The sequence below is a fragment of the Lactuca sativa genome, chromosome 4 (assembly GCF_002870075.4).
Source record: "Lactuca sativa cultivar Salinas chromosome 4, Lsat_Salinas_v11, whole genome shotgun sequence".
Taxonomy (NCBI): Eukaryota; Viridiplantae; Streptophyta; class Magnoliopsida; order Asterales; family Asteraceae; genus Lactuca; species Lactuca sativa.
The window spans coordinates 355,584,645-355,610,216 of NC_056626.2; the positions used below are offsets into that span (position 1 = coordinate 355,584,645).

The 25,572-nt window shown below is 32.9% G+C and overlaps 1 protein-coding gene across 1 annotated transcript; it reads left to right on the forward strand.

Annotated features, from left to right (window-relative positions):
* Positions 1–24,282: 24,282 nt before the first annotated feature.
* LOC111896343 (uncharacterized) lies at positions 24,283–25,572 on the forward strand. The gene has a single exon (XM_023892348.1). It carries the CDS (start codon positions 24,283–24,285, stop codon positions 25,570–25,572), a length of 1,290 nt encoding a protein of 429 aa, XP_023748116.1.

Genomic DNA, 25,572 nt, shown 5'->3' on the forward strand with positions numbered 1-25,572 from the left:
TGGAAAGTATTGCAAGTTGGCAATATTAATTATAGAAAACAAAAGTCATTCCTTGCAAAGTCGTAAGGGTTGTAAAGTTGTTTTGCTATAATTAAGGGAGAGAATATTATGCTTCATTTCAAATCTAAAGGATTAGTTTGAGAAATGTTAATAAATTTAGTCAAGGGTACAAAGTGTGTTCTTAAAATTTCGATTATGATTACGGCATCCCTCTTCACTATTCGAATTTTGAGAACATAGCAAATAAAACATTATGCGTCGTGTCCCATACGCTTCGGGTATAGGATCGATTGCAAATGCTTTAATGTTTGACCATTCTAAAATTTTTCCAAATGTCGAGCACATTTAGAGGGAAAAAGGACTAGAATCGGTTTTGACTAAAAGAATTAAACAACTATCAAAGGACAATCCAAGTTCGACGAGGATTGGTCGCTTGTGAGTAGTTGGAAGTATAGTATTGGAAAATATGGAAATGTTTCCATATTGGATGGACCATATCGACATCATTACGAATAGAAAAGATTCTATTAAGAATGAGTTGTCATATGGAACATATGGAAGTGTGTCCATATTGGAAATAGAATATTGAAAATCTATGTCTAGATTAGAAACTTCTATGCAAAAGGATTTTCAAAGAATGTACTTTGAGTGAGAGACATCACGTCTATGGAATTGTCTTGTAACAATCTCCGATAGAGGACTTTGTAATATCATTGGCAATAGTCTTTGTGACTTTGGTGCAGTGACATTACGAAAGGATAAGTTGCATAGAATCTTAGAATCTAGCATATTCTATAAGTAGCAAGAATTTGATATTCTTTCACTTATGAAAAGGATTTGGAGTTGTGAAATGAGAATGATTGGAAATGTGTTCAATGTGATCTATTTCACAAAGTAAGAACCATAGGTAAACATTGTGTGCATGCTAGGAGCATGGGACAAGTGTTGGAATTCAAGTAAGAAGTTGATTGCCCGAAACGACAAATAATGAGTAATCGATATGGTGATAAATAAAAGGAGTTTTATTTATACTCAAAGGTTTGAGGCCATATGGGATTAGTATTATTCTTGTGTTTCACATTTGCATGTTTTGACTTCCGGAATAATTGAGTTTATTAAGAATAATCGAATTATTCAAACGGGCCACAGTCGTTCATATGTTGGAAGTAGGTATGAATGAAGACTGTCGTGAATTGGTGTGTGGATTGTCTAAAAGAGTATTAGACATAAGCAAATGTTTGCTGCAACGTTCATGAGTGCTTATGAATGTGATTTGAGCATTGGATTAGACCCACGCTCACTTGGATCACTCCATGGATTGTATCGCGAGTGATTAGTGAGACGATAACATCTTATATTCTTGAAACCGAGATGTGTGAGTTGTATCTTGCAAATCGGTTACACATTGATAATATGTAAACGCATCAGTAACTTGGTGTTATAAAACATATTGTTGTGTGTGATTCGGTGCGTGAGTACAAGCAATCATTGTATCAAAGTTTATCCGTTCCTTTTATTGAAAGTAGGATAAAAGCAATATCTTTGGGCCCCTCGATGGTTTAGTGATGACAAACATAAATGCTCAGCCGGGCTAGGGCTAATTTGATTTGTTCAATTAGTCAGTCGTCATAAATCAGAAATCGAGATATAGTACAAAGAGAATGATTTGAAATCATATCTCATATGATATCTAGAATGGAGGAATATATGATCCCTTATCTAAGGACACGCGTATTTGATATGATTAGAGTTGACAGCGGCTTTGGAAAGCTACGATTGCAGATCGGGATCCGAAGTCATACGCAGAATAGTTGTTAGACTTATCCAAGTGGGAGACTGTTGGATTAGTGTCTAAGTCCATAACTATTTTGGTATGTACTTGACCCGATGGTGCATGGTCCTTTTGGGTTGCCTTCACCAAAGCAACTTGATTGGAGAAATAAATAAAGAGAGAGAGGTTATTATGATTTATTAATATGTTATAAGGATAATATATTAAAGGAGAAATCATATTTGTTTAATTAATATTGGTCAATAATTAATTAAGAATTAATTTTGTGATCAAGTGTAATTAATTAAACTAGAGGGGCTGAATTGTAATTATGTGATAGTTACAAAATAAGGTAAGGATTATCTTATATATATGGTGAACGAATTTGAGGTGTAAATCCCTTAGAATTCGAGTATGATAAGGATTCAAGGATTATCTTATTGGTTGCTTAATGGATAATCAACTAGATAAGGATAATGACTGAAACCCTATCTCTATACCTATATAAACACCCCTAGGGTCATGAATTCGTGTAACCCTTCCCAAGAAGTCCTAGATACGAATTCTAACCTCCCTCCTCTCTCTATATACCTTCTCCACTTGCTTATGGTGTTTGTAAGCCATTAGAGGAGTGACACTTGTGACTCTCTGCTTTCCAAGGTCAATTCAAGGAGGAATTGGATTGTTATTGCTATATAACAATCAAGGTATGTTCTTAAACCTATTTACATGTGAATTCTGATTTCCATATGCTAGTATTAGGGTTCAAAGTCTTGGATTCAAAGTATGTACAATAGAGAAACCTAGATCCAAGCTTTAGGGTTTGTATGAGCACATAGGATGTCTTATGCCCAAAACCCATCAATAATATCATTTAAAGTAAAATTCAATAATAAAAAAAATTAAAAATTAAAACGCTACGCTAAATTTACTAAATTATAATTAATCAAAATAGAAGAATAAAAACAAAAATAAGTTGATAAATCAAAATTGGTCAAAAAAGTTTTAAAAAGAAAAAGAAGAAGAAGAATAATAAACCATAATAAACTAATTAAATAAATAACAAATATATAATATCATTTAAAGTAAAATTTAATAATAAAAAAAATTAAAAATTAAAACGCTACGCTAAATCTACTAAATTATAATTAATCAAAATAGAAAAATAAAAACAAAAATAAGTTGATAAATCAAAATTGGTCAAAAAGGTTTTAAAAAGAAAAAGAGGAATAATAATAATAAACCATAATAAACTAATTAAATAAATAACAAATATATAATATCATTTAAAGTAAAATTTAATAATAAAAAAAATTAAAAATTAAAACGCTACGCTAAATCTACTAAGTTATAATTAATCAAAATAGAAATATAAAAACAAAAATAAGTTGATAAATCAAAATTGGTCAAAAAGGTTTTAAAAAGAAAAAAAAAAGAATAATAATAATAAACCATAATAACCTAATTAAATAAATAACAAATATATAATATCATTTAAAGTAAAATTTAATAATAAAAAAATTAAAAATTAAAACGGTACGCTAAATCTACTAAGTTATAATTAATCAAAATAGAAAAATAAAAACAAAAATAAGTTGATAAATCAAAATTGGTCAAAAAGGTTTTAAAAAGAAAAAGAAGAAGAATAATAATAAACCATAATAAACTAATTAAATAAATAACAAATATATAATATCATTTAAAGTAAAATTTAATAATAAAAAAATTAAAAATTAAAACGCTACGCTAAATCTACTAATTATAATTAATCAAAATAGAAAAATAAAAACAAAAATAAGTTGACAAATCAAAATATGAAAAAAAAAAAAAAAAAAAAAACGATGATATAACTAACAAATATATATATACTATCGTTTAAAGTATCATGCTATAATAAAAAAAATAATTTAAGAAATATTTGGTTGTTATAAATATTCAATCCAAGTTCTACTTCTTGTAGAGTAAACACTAAAACCTAACTTATGTTTCAGTTGCGACATGTCTATTGATAAAACGTGGACTACTATTGAAAACCGTAACTCTACCTTGTTCCAATAAGGACTTGAATCTTTTCTCGAGAGATCCAAACCACATGTCGATAACAAAGGTAAAATTAGATGCCCGTGTAACAAATGCAATGTCAATAAATTTATACTACTAGCCATAATGAAATTCCATATACTTCAACATGGTTTTAATCCACATTATATTATATGGAAGTACCACGGCGAAAATACAACTCACCCGGTTGTCGAAGACATACCGTGTAGTAACGAGATGGCCGATGTTATTGATGATGTTATGGGAGGTGTGATTGAAAATGATACCAACTGCAACGAAGGGAACCTAGATACAGACGGTAGAGGTGTTGATGTTGGATTTCAAAAGCTGTTAGAGGAAGTCCAATTCAAATTATATCTTGGATGTTCGTTTTCGTCCCTTGACTTTTTAGCAAAGCTGATGCATATCAAGGTGATCAACAAATGGACTGATAGTTCATTCGATCAGCTTCTTGAGTTGTTGCAAACTGCATTTCCCGAAGGAAACAGGGTCCCCCCGTCACATTACGAAGCAAAAAAGACACTTAAAAAGACCGGCTTAGGTTATGAGTCAATACACGTATGTAAAAATGACTGCTTTCTTTTCTGGAAAGAGCACGAGTTGTTGCAAAATTGTCCAGTTTGTAATGAGAGTCGGTGGGTTAATGAAAATACAAAGGGTAAGAAGGTGGCTCATAAGGTTTTACGATACTTTCCTGTGACCCCCAGACTACAACGTTTGTACTGTTCAAGACACACAGCTAAAGATTTGATTTGGCATAGTACCGGACAATCCAAAGATGGTACGATGATTCATCCCGTTGATGGTACTTCATGGAAAAAATTTGATATGAAGTATCCTGACTTCTCGAGGGAACCCCGAAACGTACGCTTAGGGCTTGCTGCTGATGGTTTTAATCCGTTTGGTAACATGTGTAATCCTCACAGCACGTGGTCTGTCATACTCACCACTTACAATCTTCCACCATGGCTATGCATGAAAGAGTCATCTTTCATGTTGACCTTGTTGATTCCCGGCCCCAAAGCACCCAGGAAGGACTTGGATGTGTTCCTTAGGCCGTTGGTGGATGAGTTGAAGCAGTTATGGAGTTTTCTTATCTTTTAATTCATTGTGTTTTTTTAATTTCGCATTTTTACTAAATATATATATATATATATATATATATATATATATATATATATATATATATATATATATTTTCATCAATGTAGTGAATTCAAATCATTACATCCTGAAAGTGATGAAAAAATCGAATTTCATAAATGGTTCCTTCATAAGGTCTATGATATGCAAAAACAAAAATCTCCAGAGTTTAATAAGGAGTTATCGGCTCTTTCAATCAGTGTGCATGCACATGCCTTTACTTACACCGCTTGCATAGTGAAAGGTGTTAGGTATATGGTACTTATGCGTGACGCTCAACGATCAACACAAAACTCGGGGGTTCTAACTGAGGGAGAGCATAAGCAGAAATATTATGGTCAACTAGAAGAGATCATCAAGTTGCATTATCCTCATAAATATTCCACCGTACTTTTTCATTGCAAGTGGTTTGATAGTGCAGGAGTTAAATCTGATAATAATTTCAGCAGTATCGACCCACAACGCGAATTGAGCAGCGAAGATCAACTCATATTTGCTATGCAGGCCAAGCAAATATTTTACATCCAAGAACCTTCTCCAAGTGACGAAAATGACACCCAACGGTGGGTTGTTGAAAATGTTAATCATAGAAGAATTTGGGATCTACCGATGAATGATGTTGATCATGATCCCATTGAAAATGTCGACAATGATTCAACCGATGTCGTTCTTAGTAATGCTTCTTCTAATTTCACTCTCTCAATTGACTTTAGCCAGTACTTTCAAAATTCTCAATCGATTGAAGATGATATTGAAGTTCACCCGCCAACGAGTATCATCAATAATGTGTCTGATTGCGAGACTGATTATGATGAGGAAGATTCTGATTATGATAGTGATGTATCGGCAGACATTCAAGTGTCTGGGGGCGAGAATGATTAAAAAAATCTTTCTACATTTAATTAGTAAAATAAGGTTTGTATTTGTTGTAGTCATATTATATATATATATATATATATATATATATATATATATATATATATATATATATATATATATATTCATATTGTGTTATAATTTTTCAGGATGTCATTTTTTTGGATTGCATTGTTCCATCTCATGGCTGTTGTGATAGGTCATGGAGGCGACGGTGGTGACGTGCCACCACATCCGTTCGGTGGGGGTTTTGGTGATCACCAAAACGATGGTAATTAAAATATATTCTAATTCATTGTATTTCACATTGTATGTATATAAAAAATTATTGTGACTAATATTTTTTTTATGCAGTGGTGCCTCCGAAACGAAGAGGCATGGAGGTAAATAAAAAAATGCACAAACTCTATAAAGCTAATGGTGAACGGCCTCTTAAGATAGTATTTGATGTAAATACTAACATGTCGATTGGGGAGGTATATGAATGTTTTATTCAGGAGGTTGGGAGCTATATGTGGCGGGACATCGGTTTTGATAAAGACACATGGACAGAGGTTTCTGAAGCCGAAAGGGTTGGAATGTTGCAGTATCTTTCGGTAAATTATTTATAAAGTTATATATTTAATATTTTTAATTTTGATTTATTTTTAATTTCTCTATTTTTTTTTGTAGAGATGGTTTGATTTTGACGCGATTACAAATCATCCCATGGCTTCAACTTATTGGGCATCACTGAATAATCGGATATGTGTGGTATAGAGGCCGCAAAAATATTGCAAAAAACCGTTTTGATGATTTCGCAGGGAATGTAGAGGCAGCAAGGGCTCAAGCCCCTAGGGGTATGGATCAGCAGCGTTGGAATGCTTCTATTGACCATTTCTTAACAGAAAAACATCAAAAACGATCCACTGGAAACAAAGAATGCCGGAAGAAGCAAGTAGTGAAGAATCATGGAGGGACGTGCAGCTACGGTAGTGCTTGTTTCAAGAAAGTAAGTTATAATAATGTTTATTCAGTTATAACATATTTTTTAATGTTTATTCAACTATAACATATTTTGTAATGTTAAACAGAATTTGAATAGACTTGAAGTATTTCATCGTACGCATGTAAATAAAAGAGGGGAATTTGTTGATCCATTGGTTGAAGAGCAATATGTAAGTTATTATTACTTAAAAATGAAGTAGATTGTTGAATTTTTTTTGTTAGTTTTAACGTATGTTAACAATCTTTGTGAAATACAGAATGCCTTAGTTGCTGAGATTGCTCTACAGACCCATCACATACCCGACTCTGGTGGTGATCCAGACACCATTGATTGGATCGCAATATTTGAGAAGGTGTTGGGTACTCGAAGGGGGCATGTGAGAGGCATTGGGCCTAAAGCTTCTTCAGCAGTGGGTACAAGTGCTTCATCCCAATGGCAGTCACAGTCACAAGCATCGCAACCAACACAGGTACTTGTTAAATTCTTAAAAAAATTGGTTGCTTTGTTATATTGTTAAGAACTTAATGTATTTGTAGTAATTTTTGGTAGCTCGGTAGTTTCTTAAATTGTTATAGACTTAATTGATTTGGTGCTTTGATGGTTTGATAGTTTGTTGAATTGTTCATAACTTATTTGTTTGTGACTTAATTGTAGGATGTTGATGTGAATGCTTTTCTTCAAAACCCGGCATTTGTGACGGCCATTGGAGACATTATTCGCTCGTTTAAAAACCAAGTCAACGAGGAAAACAACGATGGGGAGGACGGTGGGGAAGACGAAGACAACTAGTATTTCTTGTTTTATGATATGGAGGATGTTATTTTTGATTTGGAAAATAGTTTATGTATGATATATATTAAACGTTTGTTTGAGATTTATTAGATATGGTATCTTTGATGTTTGTTTGGAAATAGTTTATGGAATATGGTATTTTTGATGTTTTTATATAATGTGGTATGTACTTATATATGTATTTTTATCAAAACAACATTTTATAATATATATAAATTAATATTATAAAAAATAAGTTTTTCTCAATAAAAAAAAAAAAAAAAAACATTAGCAGCGACGCCTTTAGAGACGACCACTATCAATTGTGACGACGTGACCTCCGGCGAGTATTGCCGGAAAAATCCTACCGGTGGCCGGAATATTAATAGGGACGACACTATTTGAGACGACATTGGTGTATTAGGGACGACAGGTATTAGCGACGACATTATTAGAGACGACATGGGTTATTAGCTACGAGGCAACTGCGGCGACTCATTAGCGACGGTATGTCGTCGCTAATAGCATTAGCGACGGCAGAGATGATCAATTGCGACGGCTTTTGTCGCCGCTAAAGGTTAGTATTTTTGTAGTGTTAATGACCACAATGTTTTTAATAACTCAAAGCAAGATTTTGGAATGTACGTCAAGTGATAATAAATTGGAGCTTATCGACAAATAAACACAACTCTCACGTTCAAATATGCAGTTTGCAGTAAAGATAAAATGACGCCACCTAGAGTGTAATAATAACAGTGTAGGACATACACTAAAGTTAAAAACAAACCTAGTAAAGGTTTCATGTATCAAGATTTTTTCAAGCTCTGTTTTCTATATCAATAGTGGCAACAAAGCTAGAAAAACTCCCACCTTGATGAGTTTTAAATCTGATCATCCAGTTGAATTCTCCAGTTCATGAAATGAAAAACAAAAGTTGCATCCTGGTTACAGTGGTTTCATACAAAATGGTTGGATAAAGCTTTTGTTAATTAACTCATAATGACATACATGCCAAAACATAGTTTTTAGATAATTTATTTCCAACAACGTTAGAGTTTTAGCCACAAATTCTAGATGGACTTATGAGATAGATGCATGAACTCAGGAAAACAAAGATAACATAGCAAGTGTTCAGGAAAGTTCACCTCATACATCCAACACAGCATTACAAGGTTTTATAATTCATGAACTCCACCACTATGGTCAATATTTATCACTTTATTAGCAATTACAATTATAAAAACATTTGTAACTCCCAAGAAACAATAAAGTTATATTTGTTCATAACTTCAAGTAAAGGGAATAAAAAAACAATTTCCAAAGGAATGTGATTCTTTCATTTTGTTAGCATTCATGTCTTAGTTAGGGGTTGATATTATTTTTCATTCCAGCCTAAAAATTGCAATAAAACCCATTTCTATTTAAGTTTTTTTTATCACAATTTTTTTAAAGGTTATATTGTTATTATAAAAAATCAACAAATGTTGTTCTTATTGTAACTTATTTGGGCTTTAAAGAAATTTTATTATGTTTTATCTTTGTCAATAAAAGTTTGTTGATTTACTCAGCCAAGTTGAGTACATACCCAAGTTGATTCTTAAGATGGTTTCATATAAGAAACAACGCATTCTCAAAATATACCGAGTAAGATTAATATAAAACAAAGAAATTATAAATAAAAATGAAAATGCATATATACCATGTAATTATTTTTTCATTACCTCGACTTTTATGAACCCCATGGCCTTTTTCAGAGGTATGGACTGAAAAATGGTGACACACACTTAAACATGAAAAATGGAGTTCATCTTGAAAGAGTTCAAGGAATATGGAGGCATGTAGCAAGGATTACAGTTAACAAGGTAAAAACAAAGGATACTTCTCAAAGTCTAGCATTGATTGTGATTAGCTCGACATTAATTTCCAAGATTTCTAATTCATCTGCACCACCATAAATAGCAAGATATCACATGAATTTAAGATTTTACCTGTGTAAATATAGCAATCATTTGATCCATGAAAGAGCCATAATTGCAGGAATGTTATTGTTTCTAAAGAAAGTTTGGAACATAAAGGAGAATGGTGTAGAAAACACACCCGTGAACAAATCTATAACATGAACCCAATAAGTGTATGTATGCGTCTTTCTCATTGATGGAGAGAAAGATAAAAGAGAGTCGTTCCCTCAATTCCTCAAACAGTAGTAGAATTTAGGGCTTTGTTCATCAAAATTGAAACACAAACACCATAACATAATCAATTATAAGTAGTAATGAGGAGAAACAAAGAATTCTAGTGGAAGGTGGAAAGAACTATCTGTGATTTCAATTCAAAACAATTGATTGAAACATTGAACCATTTACAGTGAAACTGAAGACTTATGTAGGCGGGAACAGAGATCCTAGTGGTGCAGTTACTGGTTTAAATGGAATAACACTCTTTATCAAAGAAAGCACCACACGTGATTGAGTCGTGGGCAACAAAGCCGGAGAAGACAACCGTCGTGTACGTGGGGGAGAAGAAGAAGGAATCGGGGGACGACCTAATGCGATTAACCGCCAATTTTGAGTTTATGCGGCTCACAAAGTGATGATTGGGGATTTGCAGTTCACAACTTATGCCTGATTAAAATCAAAAGAAAATGGAAGGGAGAAAATTCTTATGGAGTGGTATTGATTTCTCTCATACCAATACCTTTATGGGTGTATTTAGCGTCGAGCGACTCCATTGATGAAACCTAATATGAGCACCAAAGCAATTTAACTACAAGAAATTGAGGCTTGAATGCCAATATTAAGCCCCAATCATTTTCTACAGAGATAAACGGATGCATCGTTGCATGCTTCAAAATGTCATGGTATAATTCTATCTTGGTGGTGGGGATGCCATCGTCACCACTCTGATAAAAGAAGCTCCTATTTTTTATTTTATGTATTTCAACCAAACCTTTACACGTCTTTACCTTTAAACGTCTTTAGTCGATGCTTTTCTTGTAACCTTTTAGTCTTGCCTATCTTCCTTGATAAAGTACTCTTTTTGATCCATTTATTTTATAATTTTAATTATTATTTTTTATTTGGTTGAGGTTCATTCAAGATAGAAACAAGCTCTACCAGTTCTCTGGCCAAGATTGTATTTTTCATGCCCTAAGTGAATGAACATGTGCTTAACCATATTTTTGTGTATGTTTCGATGAGAAGAAAGCAATGAATATGCTATTAAAGCAATCAATGGAACGGATTTGGATGGAAGGAGCTTGAAGCATAAATTCGGTTCTTAGTTTTTTTGGTTCGGGTCGGTTCCAGAACCGAGCTCACCTTACATTGTACTGCCATTTGTGGTGATATCTTTTATGTCACTTTTTCCTAAACAACCCCATTGACGTCATTATCTGTAACCTATTTTGCATATGTAAATTTAAACCATTGTGAGTTACAGACCGGATGAAACGTGGTCTAAATGCAAATCACTTGATTAAATCAAGATTCTTGTAAATGAAATAAATCATTTCCATTTGGTTCGACCGCAAATTAAAACACATACCTTCATCCCATTGTTCTTTTAACAAATTAACCAATTAACCATTGCTTATTGTAAGTTGGAGACGTTTGAGGCATAAGGATGTACACAAATTCAATCATGCGATTTAGGAAGATAGGTGATTCTCCTAGCACTACAAGAAATAAGGGCAATAGCAGCGACGCCATTAGCGGTGACGCACACTATTAGCGGCGACATGTAATTTACGCGTTACTTGTCGCCGCTGATAGTGTGCGTCCCCGCTAATAGTAGAAACCCACGATCCGTGTCAAAAAGAATTGCTTAACCGTGTTCGTTGATCTGGACTAAATCGAACGGCCGAAAATGATGTTTGCTAAACATATTTGCGGAGACATCAATGGCGGCGACGGCATCGCCGCTGATGCTCCAAAAAAAGGCGCTATTTTTTCCCTCGTAAGGGTGTCGCTGTTAAAACCCTAATGTTGCCGCTAATACATCCCTGTCATCGTAGATATACCCCTCTTCCTCCACTGCTTTCTGTAATCTGTTTCTTTCACTTGCTGTAGACGACTCATATCGAAGAAAAATCACCGGCGACATTAGGGTCTATCACTGGCTACGACAAGAGCACCATCATCGGCGACGGAAGCCTCATCACCGGCGACAGGTAATTTGCGATTTTTTATCCCGATTTCTTTTCTGTTCATCGACTATATAAGTGATTACTATTGATTTCAGTGTTTGATTGTATGTATTAAGCTTTGTTGACCTCTAATTTCGGGTTGTCATCACCACCACCAAACCACCAGATTTTTTTGCCACCACAACACTGTTGGATTAATGTCTAAGTTCATAACTATAATTGGTAAGACTTGACCCGACCAGGCATGGTCCATTTGGGCTGCATGGCATCATGCACTTGGATAGACTATAATGAGAGAAATAAGACACTTATGGTTATTAATATATTATAAGTTCTAGTATATTAATAATAAGAATAATAAGATTATTTAATTAGTATTGATCAAGAATTAATCTAGGATTAATTAAGTGATCAAAAGAAGACTAATTAAATATATGGGTTGATTGTGTAAATCATCCATACTTGTATAGTGAGCTAATGCTCCATGGATAATCAAGTTGGACTAAAACCCATAGGATGGTCCATGGATGCTCCACAATGTATTTGAACCCATGGATCCAAGGAAATGGAAAGTCATGACAATTAGGGTTTACCCTAATTGTAACACTATATTAAGATCTTATTCTTGACAAAATCGGTGACTAGTATCATTCTAGAGAAGGGCTAGCCGATTTTCATGAAGTGTAGAATTCTCTCAAGTTATTCCAAGTGTATTTGGTGTTGTGTGAACCATTTGAGGTGTCACACTTGGGGCACTAGGCACTCAAGCTTCATGAAGACTTTCTACATCAAAGAGGTATGTATTTTATCTTGTTACACTCATTGTTTTGTATGCTAGATTAGGATAATACCTTGGAAGTTCTTATTTGCATGTATAATAGAGAAAACATAGATCCAAGGTATTTAGGGTTGCATGTACACTTAGGAGTGTTAGAATGCTCAAAACCCAACAGTGGTATCAGAGCCTAGGCTTGTTTTCTTGTTATACTTGCAAAACTGCTTAAAAAATTGAAATTGTTGCTGTCTGATCATCTGACTCGGCGAGTCCATCAGGAGACTCGGCAAGTCCATGCCTAAAAAGTGATCAAATCGATCCAACTCGCCAAGTTGGTTCATGCACTCGACGAGTTCGACCCCCAGACAGCATAAATTCGACTTTTTTGGCTGGAATTGGACTAGGAACATTACCCTAAGATGTTTTTGAACTTATAAACTTGTTTTTGATGTGGTAATGTTCATGCTAATCCAATTTCAAAGATAATTGTCAACAATTGATTCATGTTTTGTATTAGTTTAAGGTTTAGACTAATTACATGAAAAAGTTTGATTTGAATTATCTTGTTCTTATGAGTTGCTTAGATTAATAGAAAAGTTGAGCGAAATAGTTGTTTTCAATCCAAATTAATCTAAGAGTTGATTCTAAAATGTGTTTTTGTAACTTGTCCTCAAGTTATATGAAAAGTCACATTTAAGTTTCATAAAACTCATAAAAGTTGGCAAAGGTTACAAAAATGAAGAGTCTAGTTCTTATTAAAAGGTGTTATGACTCCATAATTTGTCCTCAAGTTATGAAGGACCAAGAGTCTCTTCATTAAATAATAAATTAAAAAAGTGTAACCTTAATTAATTCCATAAGTTATAAAATAAAGAAAAGTTAATTCTTTTATTAGTTTAAAGTCTTCCATAACTTGTCCTCAAATTATGGAACTTGAAGAGTTTTTGGATTAAAACTACTTTAAACACATAAGTTATGGAATTAATTAGTTTTGAATAGTTTCAAAACTTGCCCTCAAGTTTTGGAATTTGAAAAGTTTTCGCTTATGAATACTTTAATTCCAAGTTAGCCCTTAGAATTTTAAAGAGTTAAAATTCAACCCTTATACTTTATAATATTATAAGTTAATATATATATATATATATATATATATATATATATATATATATATATATATATATATATATATGTATAAGAGTAAAGTCAGTCTTACCGCTAGTACGCCTCATTCACGAAGCTGGTCTATAAGGTGGGTATAAGGTTGTTGCCTATAAAATGACAACTTAATGGGTGTTCACTCTCACCCACCGCTTGCTTGACTGGTGGAGGGTCGTTAGCCGAACGGGTTTGACAGGACTATAATTCTCCCTTCATTAAAAGTATTAATGATAAATACTAAGTAACTAAACTCTTAATAATACCCAATCTTAGTTACTTAGGAAAATGTGAATAAGGTGCTAATCCATGAAATTACACTTTGCACTTTGTTTAAGCCGGTTAGTGGAGCGTGTGTGGTTAATCGGCACACTAACTCGTATTTAACAAGGTAGGCAAAGGGTAACTTGATGTTTATCATAGTATCGACAGAGTGTGTGTGGTTAACCGACACATCGATTGAGGGGTAAACACTTAAGGGTACCAAGTAATTTGCATGGTTACTTCACACCTTGTTTTATGATCCTCGGCATCCAAGTCACAAAACCTGAAGGGCACACTCGAGATTGAAACATGCCATTGAACAGTTCAATGAATCTCAAAAGATCTAGGAGTTTCAAAACCAATTAAAACCTAATAATACATTTCGTTTATCTTTGTGGAAATTGGTGAATCGTCATTCACCTACCTTCAAATATTTTATAGCTTGGATTACGGCATACCTCTTCTAAGTTATAAAATAGTTTGTTGGGTCCTAGCCTTAATATTTCATATTGGGTGTCATATTAAGGACTTAAGATCAACTATCTTGAATATCTCCCAAAAGATGTATGGTTTAGATATTTATGATCTTCCCAAATCTCTTGAAACAAGCTTTCCTAAATGAAGATGATGTCCCTTGGAAATCATACTTCATTCACCTCCTCCAATTATTCTCCCCAGCCCACAAGTTCCTAAAAAGTTTAAGGTCACTCAAGCCCAATTGGCAAGGCAAGGTCTAGATGTGGTCACATCTTGGAGATGTAGTCACATATTGACAAGCCGGGAGAGTTGGGTGTCAAAGTCTTGAGAAAGTTGGTGGTTCAATCACTTTCTAAGTCACATAGTGAGTTCCTTTGGGACACCTATGAAACAAACTATGACAAGACCCTTAATGATCTTATCTATTTGATAAGATCAACTTCCTAAAACTTCCTAAAACTTTATGGACATTGACAATGATGACATTGGATATCTAGTAAAGCTCTCTCTTCCCAGTGGAAAGGGATCAACCATAGTCAACTGGGTTGACCAAATGGTAAAGAGAAAAGCTAGGTCTGTGATAGTCCCATGTTCCATTACCAAAGCGTCCATATGTTTATATTGCCAAAGGAAGGGACATTGGTTATGAATCTACCAAATTTACCTAAGGATGTTGAAGTCAATAAGTTTGACTCTACTTCAGGTAAAGTCCACTATCTAACTCTGCTAAGTTTCTAATCTGAGGTTCTTGATACATGATGTGACTGGGTCACATGTTGATGTTTTAAGAATCAAAGAAAAAGTAAAGAAACTTAAAGAAAGAATATGCTGAATCTGATCGCGTAGATGGATTTCTATCGCGTAGTTTGAAGATCGGATTCTTGAGCTACTTCTTAGGAGTTATGAGATATTGCTTAGGAATAGATAACAACAAGTTTTCATATGGATTGTAAGGATAATTTTTTCCGCAAAGTTTTAAAATAAAAGAAAAAATTTGATTTTATTTATTTTAAAATATCCTTACAATGGCATTTGAGGAAAAATTGTTGCTTATATGATTCCATTAATAGCAAGAGTGGAAGTATGAAATTGATTCTTTCATTTGTGGTAATGTCTAAATTTACCAAATAAGGAAAGATTCTCATCACCCAAGTTTCAATTGGACCGGGACTTGGAATCATGCAAGTTGTATAGCATGATGAATGAGAACTTTTAAGTACTCGAAAATTAAGACGAATTACTTTTCACACGGATGTGTGAGTCAAGTAATGGACTAAGGGATCGAGTACACATTCTTGTGCACTGATTAAGTCCACCACAAAAGATTGATAAAACTATTCGTCATAGTTTACAAAAGCTCAGTAAATATGATTATACTTACAAGCTTAAGTGTAACTCTGAGACATTGGAAAAAGGTTCCAATGTAAGGCAGAGCGAATAAGAAGAATCAAATTAGGTAGAAGGATAAAAGTTTCTCAAATCTGAAAAGATGGGAGAGTACTTTAGTATCATTTTTGTGATCATCTTAATGATTAAGAAACCATATCAAAGTTAGTTCTCTAAGGAAATCTTAGTGTATTCTTATGACTAAGAAGAGGAACTTGAATTGTTGAAATGGTTAAATCAAGAAGATGAGTCATACTTCGTTCCAATACAAGTCTTAGAGTCATACTCCAAGATTGTAACTTGAGTGACATGTCTTAAATAAGGTTTAAAACACTTGTGAAATGTAAGAGTAAAAGTTTTATACTCTTGTACATTTGAAATTGGTAAGTTGTGATGTTTTGGATAAAACAAAGACCAACTAAGGCCAATTGTGTGAAGTGTTTGTCTTGATTGGAATCCGCACTATCTCTTGGATGTTTGACAAGGGAGTCTTATATGTCAAGAGGACAGTGGGAGTGTTAAAGGTCTTGAAAGTCTCAAGAACTAATCAAGAATAAAACCTGAAGTTCTTCACTAGCACACGACTTGAGGTTTATAACCTATCGTGTTGACATATTCTCTGCCCATTCCAATTAAAGTTGGTTTTGCATATGAGTTCTTAGAGTTCTCAATTAGTTGCACAACAACTTGGAAGCAATGGCAGGCACTTGAGCTGCCAGGTGGCAAGAAATTAAGATTGAGTTCAGTCCATATGAGTTTGGATTTGTCATTATCCTTGCCTTGTGACTATGGTTTTGACAATTCACATGGATAAGAACACATACACCATTAAATCTAAGTGTCCTAAGGTTTCTCTCCGATTCATGAAAATGATGGTGAGGAAACACTTTCACTAAGTAGATTTTAGCTAGATAGCAATTATGATATTTGCATCCTCAAAGTCGTTAGTGGAGCGTGTGTGGTTTACCGGCACACTAACCTGGACTTGTGAGAAGTGGCAAAAAGGTCTAACCATTATGATTATGGCATACCTCTTCATAATTGTTTAGATACACAAGTGTGCTATCTAAGGGAAGGTGTATGATTTTGATAAAGTTTTATCAAAACAATCTAGTATCAGAAATCTGAACTTTGGTAAGAAAGTCAGCTGATTTCTGAGTACATGTCAAAGCTAGTGGGAGCATAAGTGTTATGCTAATAATCATCATGTTAGTGGGAGCATGATAATTATGATAAGTATTGCAAGTTAGCAATGTTAATTATAGAAAACAAAAGTTTCAATTGGGAAAGAGTTGTTTTGCTATAATTAAGGGGGAGGAAATTATACTTCATCTCAAATCTATAAGCTTAGATCGTGAGGTTTTAATCATTTAGTCAAGGATATATATGAATTTCATGTTGGAATGGCTTAACATAAGGAAATTTTGTATATGAGTCCAGTATTTGCATTCTAAAATTTGATTATGATTACGGCATCCCTTTTCATAATCTGAATTATGAGAACTTGGCAAATTGAAATGGAAATGTTATAGCAAAAGACTGGTTTAGTCTTTATGTGTAATCATATGGTGATAAATAAAAGGTGTTTTATTTATGTTCATAGGTTTTGATACCATATTGAATTCAATTATTATTGTGTTTCATTTTGCATGTTTTAACTTCCAGAATAAACTAGGTTATTCTTCCAGAATGACTAAGTTATTCAAACCATCCACAGTCGGTCATATGTTGGAAGTAGATATGAATTAAGACTATCATGGGTTGGCTTGTAGAGGTCTAAGGTGTTGGACAAAGGGCTACAACACTCATGAGTGCTCATAAGTTCTAAGTATTGGATTCAAACCGCGCTCATTGGAGTCACTTCATGGATTTTATCACGAGTGATCATGAGACGATAATATCGTATATTCTTCAAACCTAGAGATATGAGTTGTTACTATGAGTTGGTTATACATTGATTGCACGAAAACGCATTTGGTAACTCGGTGCTATAAAACATGTCTTTGTGTATGATTCAACAAGTAGTAGAACAAGCCATATGAGTCGAAGTTTATCCATTCCTTTTACCTTCGGGATAAAAGTGATATCTGTGGGCCCCTCGATGATTTGATGATGACAAATGGAAGTGCTCGGCCGGGCCAGGACTGATTTGATTTGTTTAATTAGTCAGTCATCATAAATCAGAAATCGGGAAACAACAAATGGACAGAGAGAATGATTATAATCCATGTCTCAGTCCATATGATATCTAGAATGGAGGAATATATGATCCCTTATCTAATGGACAAGTCACTGACAAAGGTCAGAGTTCATCTACAATGTCAGAGTTCGACAGAAACTTTTGAGAGCTACGATTGCCAGTTGGTTCCTGAAGTCATACGCAATATTAGTTTTAGACTTATCCAAGTGGGAGACTGTTGAATTAATGTCTAAGTCCATAACTATAATTAGTAATACTTGACCCGACTCGGCATGGTCCATTTGGGTTGCATGGCATCATGCACTTGGATAGACTATAATGAGAGAAATAAGACACTTATGGTTATTAATATATTATAAGTTCTAGTATATTAATAATAAGAATAATAAGATTATTTAATTAGTATTGATCAAGAATTAATCTAGGATTAATTAAGTGATCAAAAGAAGACTAATTAAATATATGGGTTGATTGTGTAAATCATCCATACTTGTATAGTGGGCTAATGCTCCATGGATAATCAAGTTGGGCTAAAACCCATAGGATGGTCCATGGATGCTCCATGGTGTATTTGAACCCAGGGATCGAAGGAAATGGAAAGTCATGACAATTAGGGTTTACCCTAATTGTCACACTATATAAAGATCTTATTCTTGACAAAATCGGTGACTAGTATCATTCTAGAGAAGGGCTAGCCGATTTTCATGAAGTGTAGAATTCTCTCAAGTTATTCCAAGTGTATTTGGTGTTGTGTGAACCATTTGAGGTGTCACACTTGGGGCACTAGGCACTCAAGCTTCATGAAGACTTTCTACATCAAAGAGGTATGTATTTTATCTTGTTACACTCATTGTTTTGTATGCTAGATTAGGATAATACCTTGGAAGTTCTTATTTGCATGTATAATAGAGAAAACATAGATCCAAGGTATTTAGGGTTACATGTACACTTAGGAGTGTTAGAATGCTCAAAACCCAACAAACATGCCCACATCACCACTATCATTCTGATTTCATTCCACTCCAGGTTCTATTCCACTTCATGAAGTATTCTGATATAATTCTTCATATTGTATGCATCATGTATGTAGTTTTTAGGAAAATAATGGAAAAAATAATGGTGCTCGAAAAAAATTTGATGTTATAATGTGTATTTGTTTGTATATTGTGTGTTTAAGTGTATTTTTATAATGTGTATTTGTATGTATATTGTGTGTTTAAGTGTATTTTTATGTATAATGTGTGTATTTATGTATGAAAAAACAAAGTAGGATGCTATAATGGAATGTAATAAAAATACTTGTGAATGATGATCGCTAAATGAATACTTTTTTTTCCTAACACACAAAATACTTTTTATTTTCAGTTTTTTCTATTCTCATTCATTATACAATTTTTTTCCATTCATCAAATAAATTACAAAGTAGGATGCAATAATGGAAAGAATGAAAAAAATGATGTTATAATGTGTATTTGTATGTATATTGTGTATTTAAGTGTATTTTTATGTATAATGTGTGTATTTATGTATGAAAAAAACAAAGTAGGATGCTATAATGATATAGATGAAATTGTATGTATAGAAATTCTTCATATTGTAATTATATGTATAGAAATTATTTTATTATATGTGTATTTATTTTATTTTATTATATATGTAATTGTATGTATAGAAATTATTCATATTGTAGTTTTGTAGGTTATATATGGGGTTTAGTTGAGCGATACTCTTTTACGTGATGGCAGATGTTATTACGTGATGGCAGATGTTATGGGCTTAGGACATGGAGGTGATGGGGCCAGGGATCCACCACCTCCTGTAGGCTTTGGTCATGGACAACACGAACAGGGTGGTAAGTTTTATGATGATATATTCATTACCTATTTTATCTATTTATTATAAGCTGTCGTGACTAATATTTTTAATTATATTTTTCAGCTGAGCTTCCTAAAAAAAGAAGAGGCCTAGCAAAAAAACATCCAGCTATCAAAGTCGATACGGGCAAGCAAGGGAAAGCCTGTAGAATTGGATTTCAACAGGGAGATCACATATTCTCCTGTCGGGAACCGTGGTAATTGGTTTACCCGCGTGGTAATTGGTTTACCCGTGAGATTGGGAAGTATATGTGGATGAATATCCCTTTGAGCGTATCTGGTTGAGAAAATGTTTCCCCCGCTTTAAGAAATGCCACAGTGGTGTATCTAAAGGTAACTTGGTTAATATTTTAAGTTTAGTTGTGATTGATATTTAATTAACTAACTTTTTTTTTGAATTTTAGAATAAGTTTGATTTGGATAAGGTTAACTTGGATCTCAAGCGTGCTCGGTTGTTGCAGAGCATTGATGCGACTTTACAAAGAGTTTATAGAAGTCAGAAAAATAAAGCACATACTTATTTTCAGAATGTCGGGGGGCTTACAGATATCCCAAGGGCATTAGCCAACCCCCCGATGGTATGTCACATGAAAATTGGGTGCAAGCAGTCGAACATTTTCAAACTTCCGAATTTTTAAAGCGTTCGGTGTTAAACAAAGGAGTTCGTGCACAAAAACAAGTTGTAAATAAAGGGGGGTCGTGCTCGTATAGCAATACATGTTTCAAAGAAGTAAGTTATGATATATTTAAATATTTATTTAACTTATAATTAATCTAATTTTTAATGTTAAATAGGACATCACTCGAATCGAAGCATTTCGTAAGGCTAATATTGATAATATTTTATATGTTGGTAATTGTTAGTTTGGTTATACTTTGATATATTGGTATTTTATAGTTTAGTAATTGTTAGTTTATGAAAGTGCAATGCTATAATGGTATTTTGTATTTTGGTAATTGTTAGTTATTGTACAATGCTATAATGTGTTATAAGCAATATGTGCATTTGATAATTGTTAGTTTCTGAAAGTACAATGCTATAATAGTATTTTGTATATAGAATATTATAATGTTGGCTTAACTAATTATAAGACTATGTTGTTTTCTTTGTAGTTGGAAATGCTTCAAACGATGTTAAAAGATCCGACATGTAGTGCCGCACTTAAAGATTGATTTCGTTCGTTGCCACAAAGAAATGAAACTGAAGGAAACGAGGAGAGCGACGATGACGAGTAGCTAGTTGTATGATTTTTGTATGTTTTGTTTGTGTAAGCATTTTAGACTAGTATTTTTGATATTTTGTATTATGTTAAATTAGATGATTATTTTAAATGGATGTTGGATTAATATTTTGGAATGGAAGGATGTAAGATTATAATAATTAATATCATAGCAGATTTTATAGTTTTTATGCTGTTTTTTTCAATTATAATATGAAATATTTAAAAAAAAAAAAAAACAAAAAAATACCGTCGACGCCTTTTGTTGCGACAGTCGGTTATTAGCGGCGACAACTCATAGTAGCGGCGACATATGGATTATCAGCGACGAAGCATCAGCGGCGACCTTTTAGCGACGACACGTCGCCGCTAATAGCATTAACGGCGACATACGCTACTATTAGCGGCGACGGGTATCGCCGGTAGTACACTAATTTCTTGTAGTGTACATGGTTCTCCCCACAAGAACATTGTCGACTCACTATTCATAACGTTATGGATATTGAATCACAAAAGAGTGTAAAGGTGAATTCATTTAAAATAAATGAAACATACCATAAACAAACTAATGAAAGTAAGATGTTGTTATGGATATGCGTCCCTTTTTTGGTGATACGAACAGGCAGCAAGCTGTTAGAGCCATGGAGATTGAGAAAGTGAATGGCTAGTCTTTTTGTAAGTACCCCAAATTCTTGTGTATTTTTTATAATTAAATAGTAGATTAATTACGATGCCACTATTTAACTTTTTCCGAAATAAAAGGAGTCATTCAAATGACAGAACTGTCATACTGTTTGACTTCATTCAATGATGACTAGTGGACATTTGTACAAGAATCCAACTAACACGTAATTTAATCACACAATTAATCAAATCAAAATCCACTCTAGCGTCAACTTAATTGAAAAATACACCGTGTTTGACACGGAACTTTTGGAAGTGTTTGGGAGCTTCTAACTTTTAGCTTTTGACAAAACGTTCTAGTTTAAACAAAAAACTTCGCTTGGCAGTAAGAACGTTTAGCTTTTAGTTTAAACAAAACGCTTCAAATCTAAAAGCTACTTCATGTAGCGTTTAATAAAACGTTACTGAACTTTTGAAATTAATTTCCATAACTACCCTTAAAAATATATTTATATATTTATTAATTTTTAGTCGATTGTCATTTTATGTAATTTTATATATTTCAAAAGCTTCCAACTATTTTTGACAAACACTCGTATAAAAAATAAAAGTTATAGCTTCTCGCTACCAGCTACCAGAAAATAACAAATAGAAGACACCATATATAATATGGATATAACTAGTTTCGTATCCTAATAGGAAATAGGATACATGATATCAAAAAACCGTATTTTTTTAGGTGTATCCTATGTCAAATATAAATTACAAAGAAATAAGATACGGGAATACTAGTAGATGTATTCTATTTAGTGTATTCTATCTGAGATATAGAATACACTAACAAAATCCGCCGTATTCTATTTTGTGTATTTTATTTGGATAAGATTAAATCAAACTCGCTTTTATACGGAATAAATCGTATTTATCTAAATCATACTTCAACCCTATTATATATATTGACACTTCAACCATATTATATGTAAATTTGAAGTCGTAACATTAATCTTTTTTTTTTTAAAAAATCAAATCGCAACTTATTTGCTTAATTGAGAATCAAATCGACGACTTGGTTAGGTGAGGTATGTTTTTTTATTTTCCTTTAATAATCTTTATATAATCATTTATCAATCAAATTAGTTTTCTTTTAGTTTGTAATTGATCGATATTATATTTTTGTTTCTTAATTTGATCGTAGTTTTGATTAAAGTTAGATTAAAGCTATATATTGGCCTAGATTTTAGGTTTTCCTCTAAAGATAATACCTCAAGTTTTGGAATAATCACATATGCATCTACGAATCAAATTGAAAAGATTAAACAATGGAATTGGTGTTGGCTTTTAATGATATATTGGAAAATATTTTATATTCTTAAAATAGTTAAGGGTTAATGGGGATATGATCTTTGATTTCAAAATGTTTGCATTTGAAAAAAATTATAAACGAAATAAAACTTGCAAAGGTTTGAAAAATCATATTAAACAAAGAAATCATGATAATGGGAAACAAAATTTTGTTTTATTATATACGTTATGTTTATTTTAATATAAAGTATAATTTAAGATTTCATATTGTATATATTGCTTATTAAATCATCGGCAGTGGAACTAATGTAATAAATATCTTATTTTTGTATTTACAACTAAACTTAGGTGCAATAATTTTATGGGTTTTATACAGAAAAGTGTCACTATTTTTGCAAAAGTTTTAATAAAGTACTAAAAGTTTTTCTTTTTAACAAAAAAATCTCGATTATTTAACATTTTATCCAAATTAACGAAAAAGTCTTTTTTTACATTTGAACAAAAAATGTCAAATTATGTGATTTTTTCAAAAATTTAAGACTTTTCTGTTAAAAAAAACTTTTAGGACTTTATCAAAAAAAATTTCAAAAATAATGACACTTTTTTTTGCATAAAACTCATAATTTTATTTAACCAACAATAGGTTAAATCTGATAAAAAACGGGCCTCTAGGAGAGTTTGACATAAAAAAATGTTTAGCCTATAAATCGAATAAACTTAATTTAGAGTAAGTTACTTAATTTAATGCATAACTAAGTCATTTTGGATGATTCTATACCTAAGGTTAGATATGCACAATCACTTTTGTCGCTTTTTTCATAAATTGTCAATATGCTAATATGAAATGTTGCCAATTTTTTCTTAAATAGGCAATATGTTGATATTTATTCCCTAGACAAATTATTCAAAAAACGGTTTATGAATGTCTACTTGCACCATCTATATCCATCTCATGTATAATTATTTACTAAATATTGATTTTATAATTTATAGATGGACCGTGAAACTTGGATGTATGAGTTGCATCGTGCTAGTGATGAATATTTAGATTGCTTGAATTTTTTTCTTAAAGTTGCTGATGATCATCGGGTGAAAGAAGGAGAGACTCACATTTGGTGTCCATGTAAAAAGTGTCAAAATTTCAAAAAGTTTAGTGAATTAAACATAATACAAGAACATCTGATATGTTATGGGTTTATGAATGGCTATACACGTTGGACACGACATGGTGGATTATTTGTTTATTGTAACATGGTTGATACTGAAAATAATGGCGATGATATTGATGATTCACAAAACGAAAATTTGGATAAAATAGATGACATGCTACATGATATCGAAGATAATATTCCCGATAAAGATTATGAAAAATTTCAACAAATGTTTGACGACGCTGAAAAACCATTGTATGTTGGTTGCACTAAATTTACCGAAATTTCCGCCGTGCTAAAATTGTTTAATTTAAAAGAAAGCAATGGTTGGAGTGATAAAATTTTCACGGACTTGCTAGAGCTTCTACATGACATACTCCCCGAAAATAATGAGTTGCCTATTTCATTATACCAAGCAAAAAAACTATTGTGTCCGATGGATTTAGAAGTCGAAAGAATACATGCATGTCTAAATGATTGTATGTTATATAGAAAAGAGCATGCTAATCTACATGAATGTATCACATGTGGAGCATCAAGATATATGAAAAAGAAACAAACAAAAGTAAACAGTGATGTGAAAAAGAACGCCCCCCCTGCAAAAGTGTTATGGTATTTGCCTGTCATACCAAGATTGAAACGATTATTTGCAAACGCCGAAGATGCAAAATTGTTACGTTGGCATGCCGATAAACGTACGGTGGACGGAAAATTAAGACATGTGGCTGATTCTCCTCAATGGGAGAATCTTGATTCTGAATTTAAAGAATTTGGTGGTGAGATTAGAAATATTCGGTTTGGACTTAGTTCAGATGGAATCAATCCATTCGGAAACATGAGTAGCAGTCATAGCACATGGCCAGTACTTCTATGCATTTATAATCTTCCACCATGGTTATGTATGAAGAGAAAATACATCATGATGTCGTTACTAATTCAAGGTCCAAAACAACCTGGTAATGACATTGATATGTTTTTGGCTCCATTAATTGATAAAATGAAATTATTATGGAATTCTGGTGTTAGGGTGTATGATGCGTTCAAGAAGGAGTATTTCCAACTACATGCCATGATATTTTGCACTATAAGTGATTTTCCAGCTTACGCAAATTTGTCTGGATATAGTACAAAAGGAAAGAAAGCATGTCCAGTTTGTGAAAAAGACACAGTATTTTTATGGTTAGGAGAATGTAAGAAACATGTATACATGGGCCATCGACGATTTCTTCCAAAGACCCATGTTTATCGTAAGAAGGGAGACTTGTTTGATGGTAAAACTGAAAATCGAGATATGCCTGAACCAATGGACGGAAAAACTACATTTTCCCGAGTTCAGAATTTAGATATTCAGTTTGGAAAATGCAATAACAATAAGCAGCCAACTAATTGA

Excerpts from the sequence above, each read along its gene's own strand:
- LOC111896343 (XM_023892348.1), top strand. The coding sequence starts at position 24,283 with ATGGTTGATACTGAAAATAATGGCGATGATATTGATGATTCACAAAAC.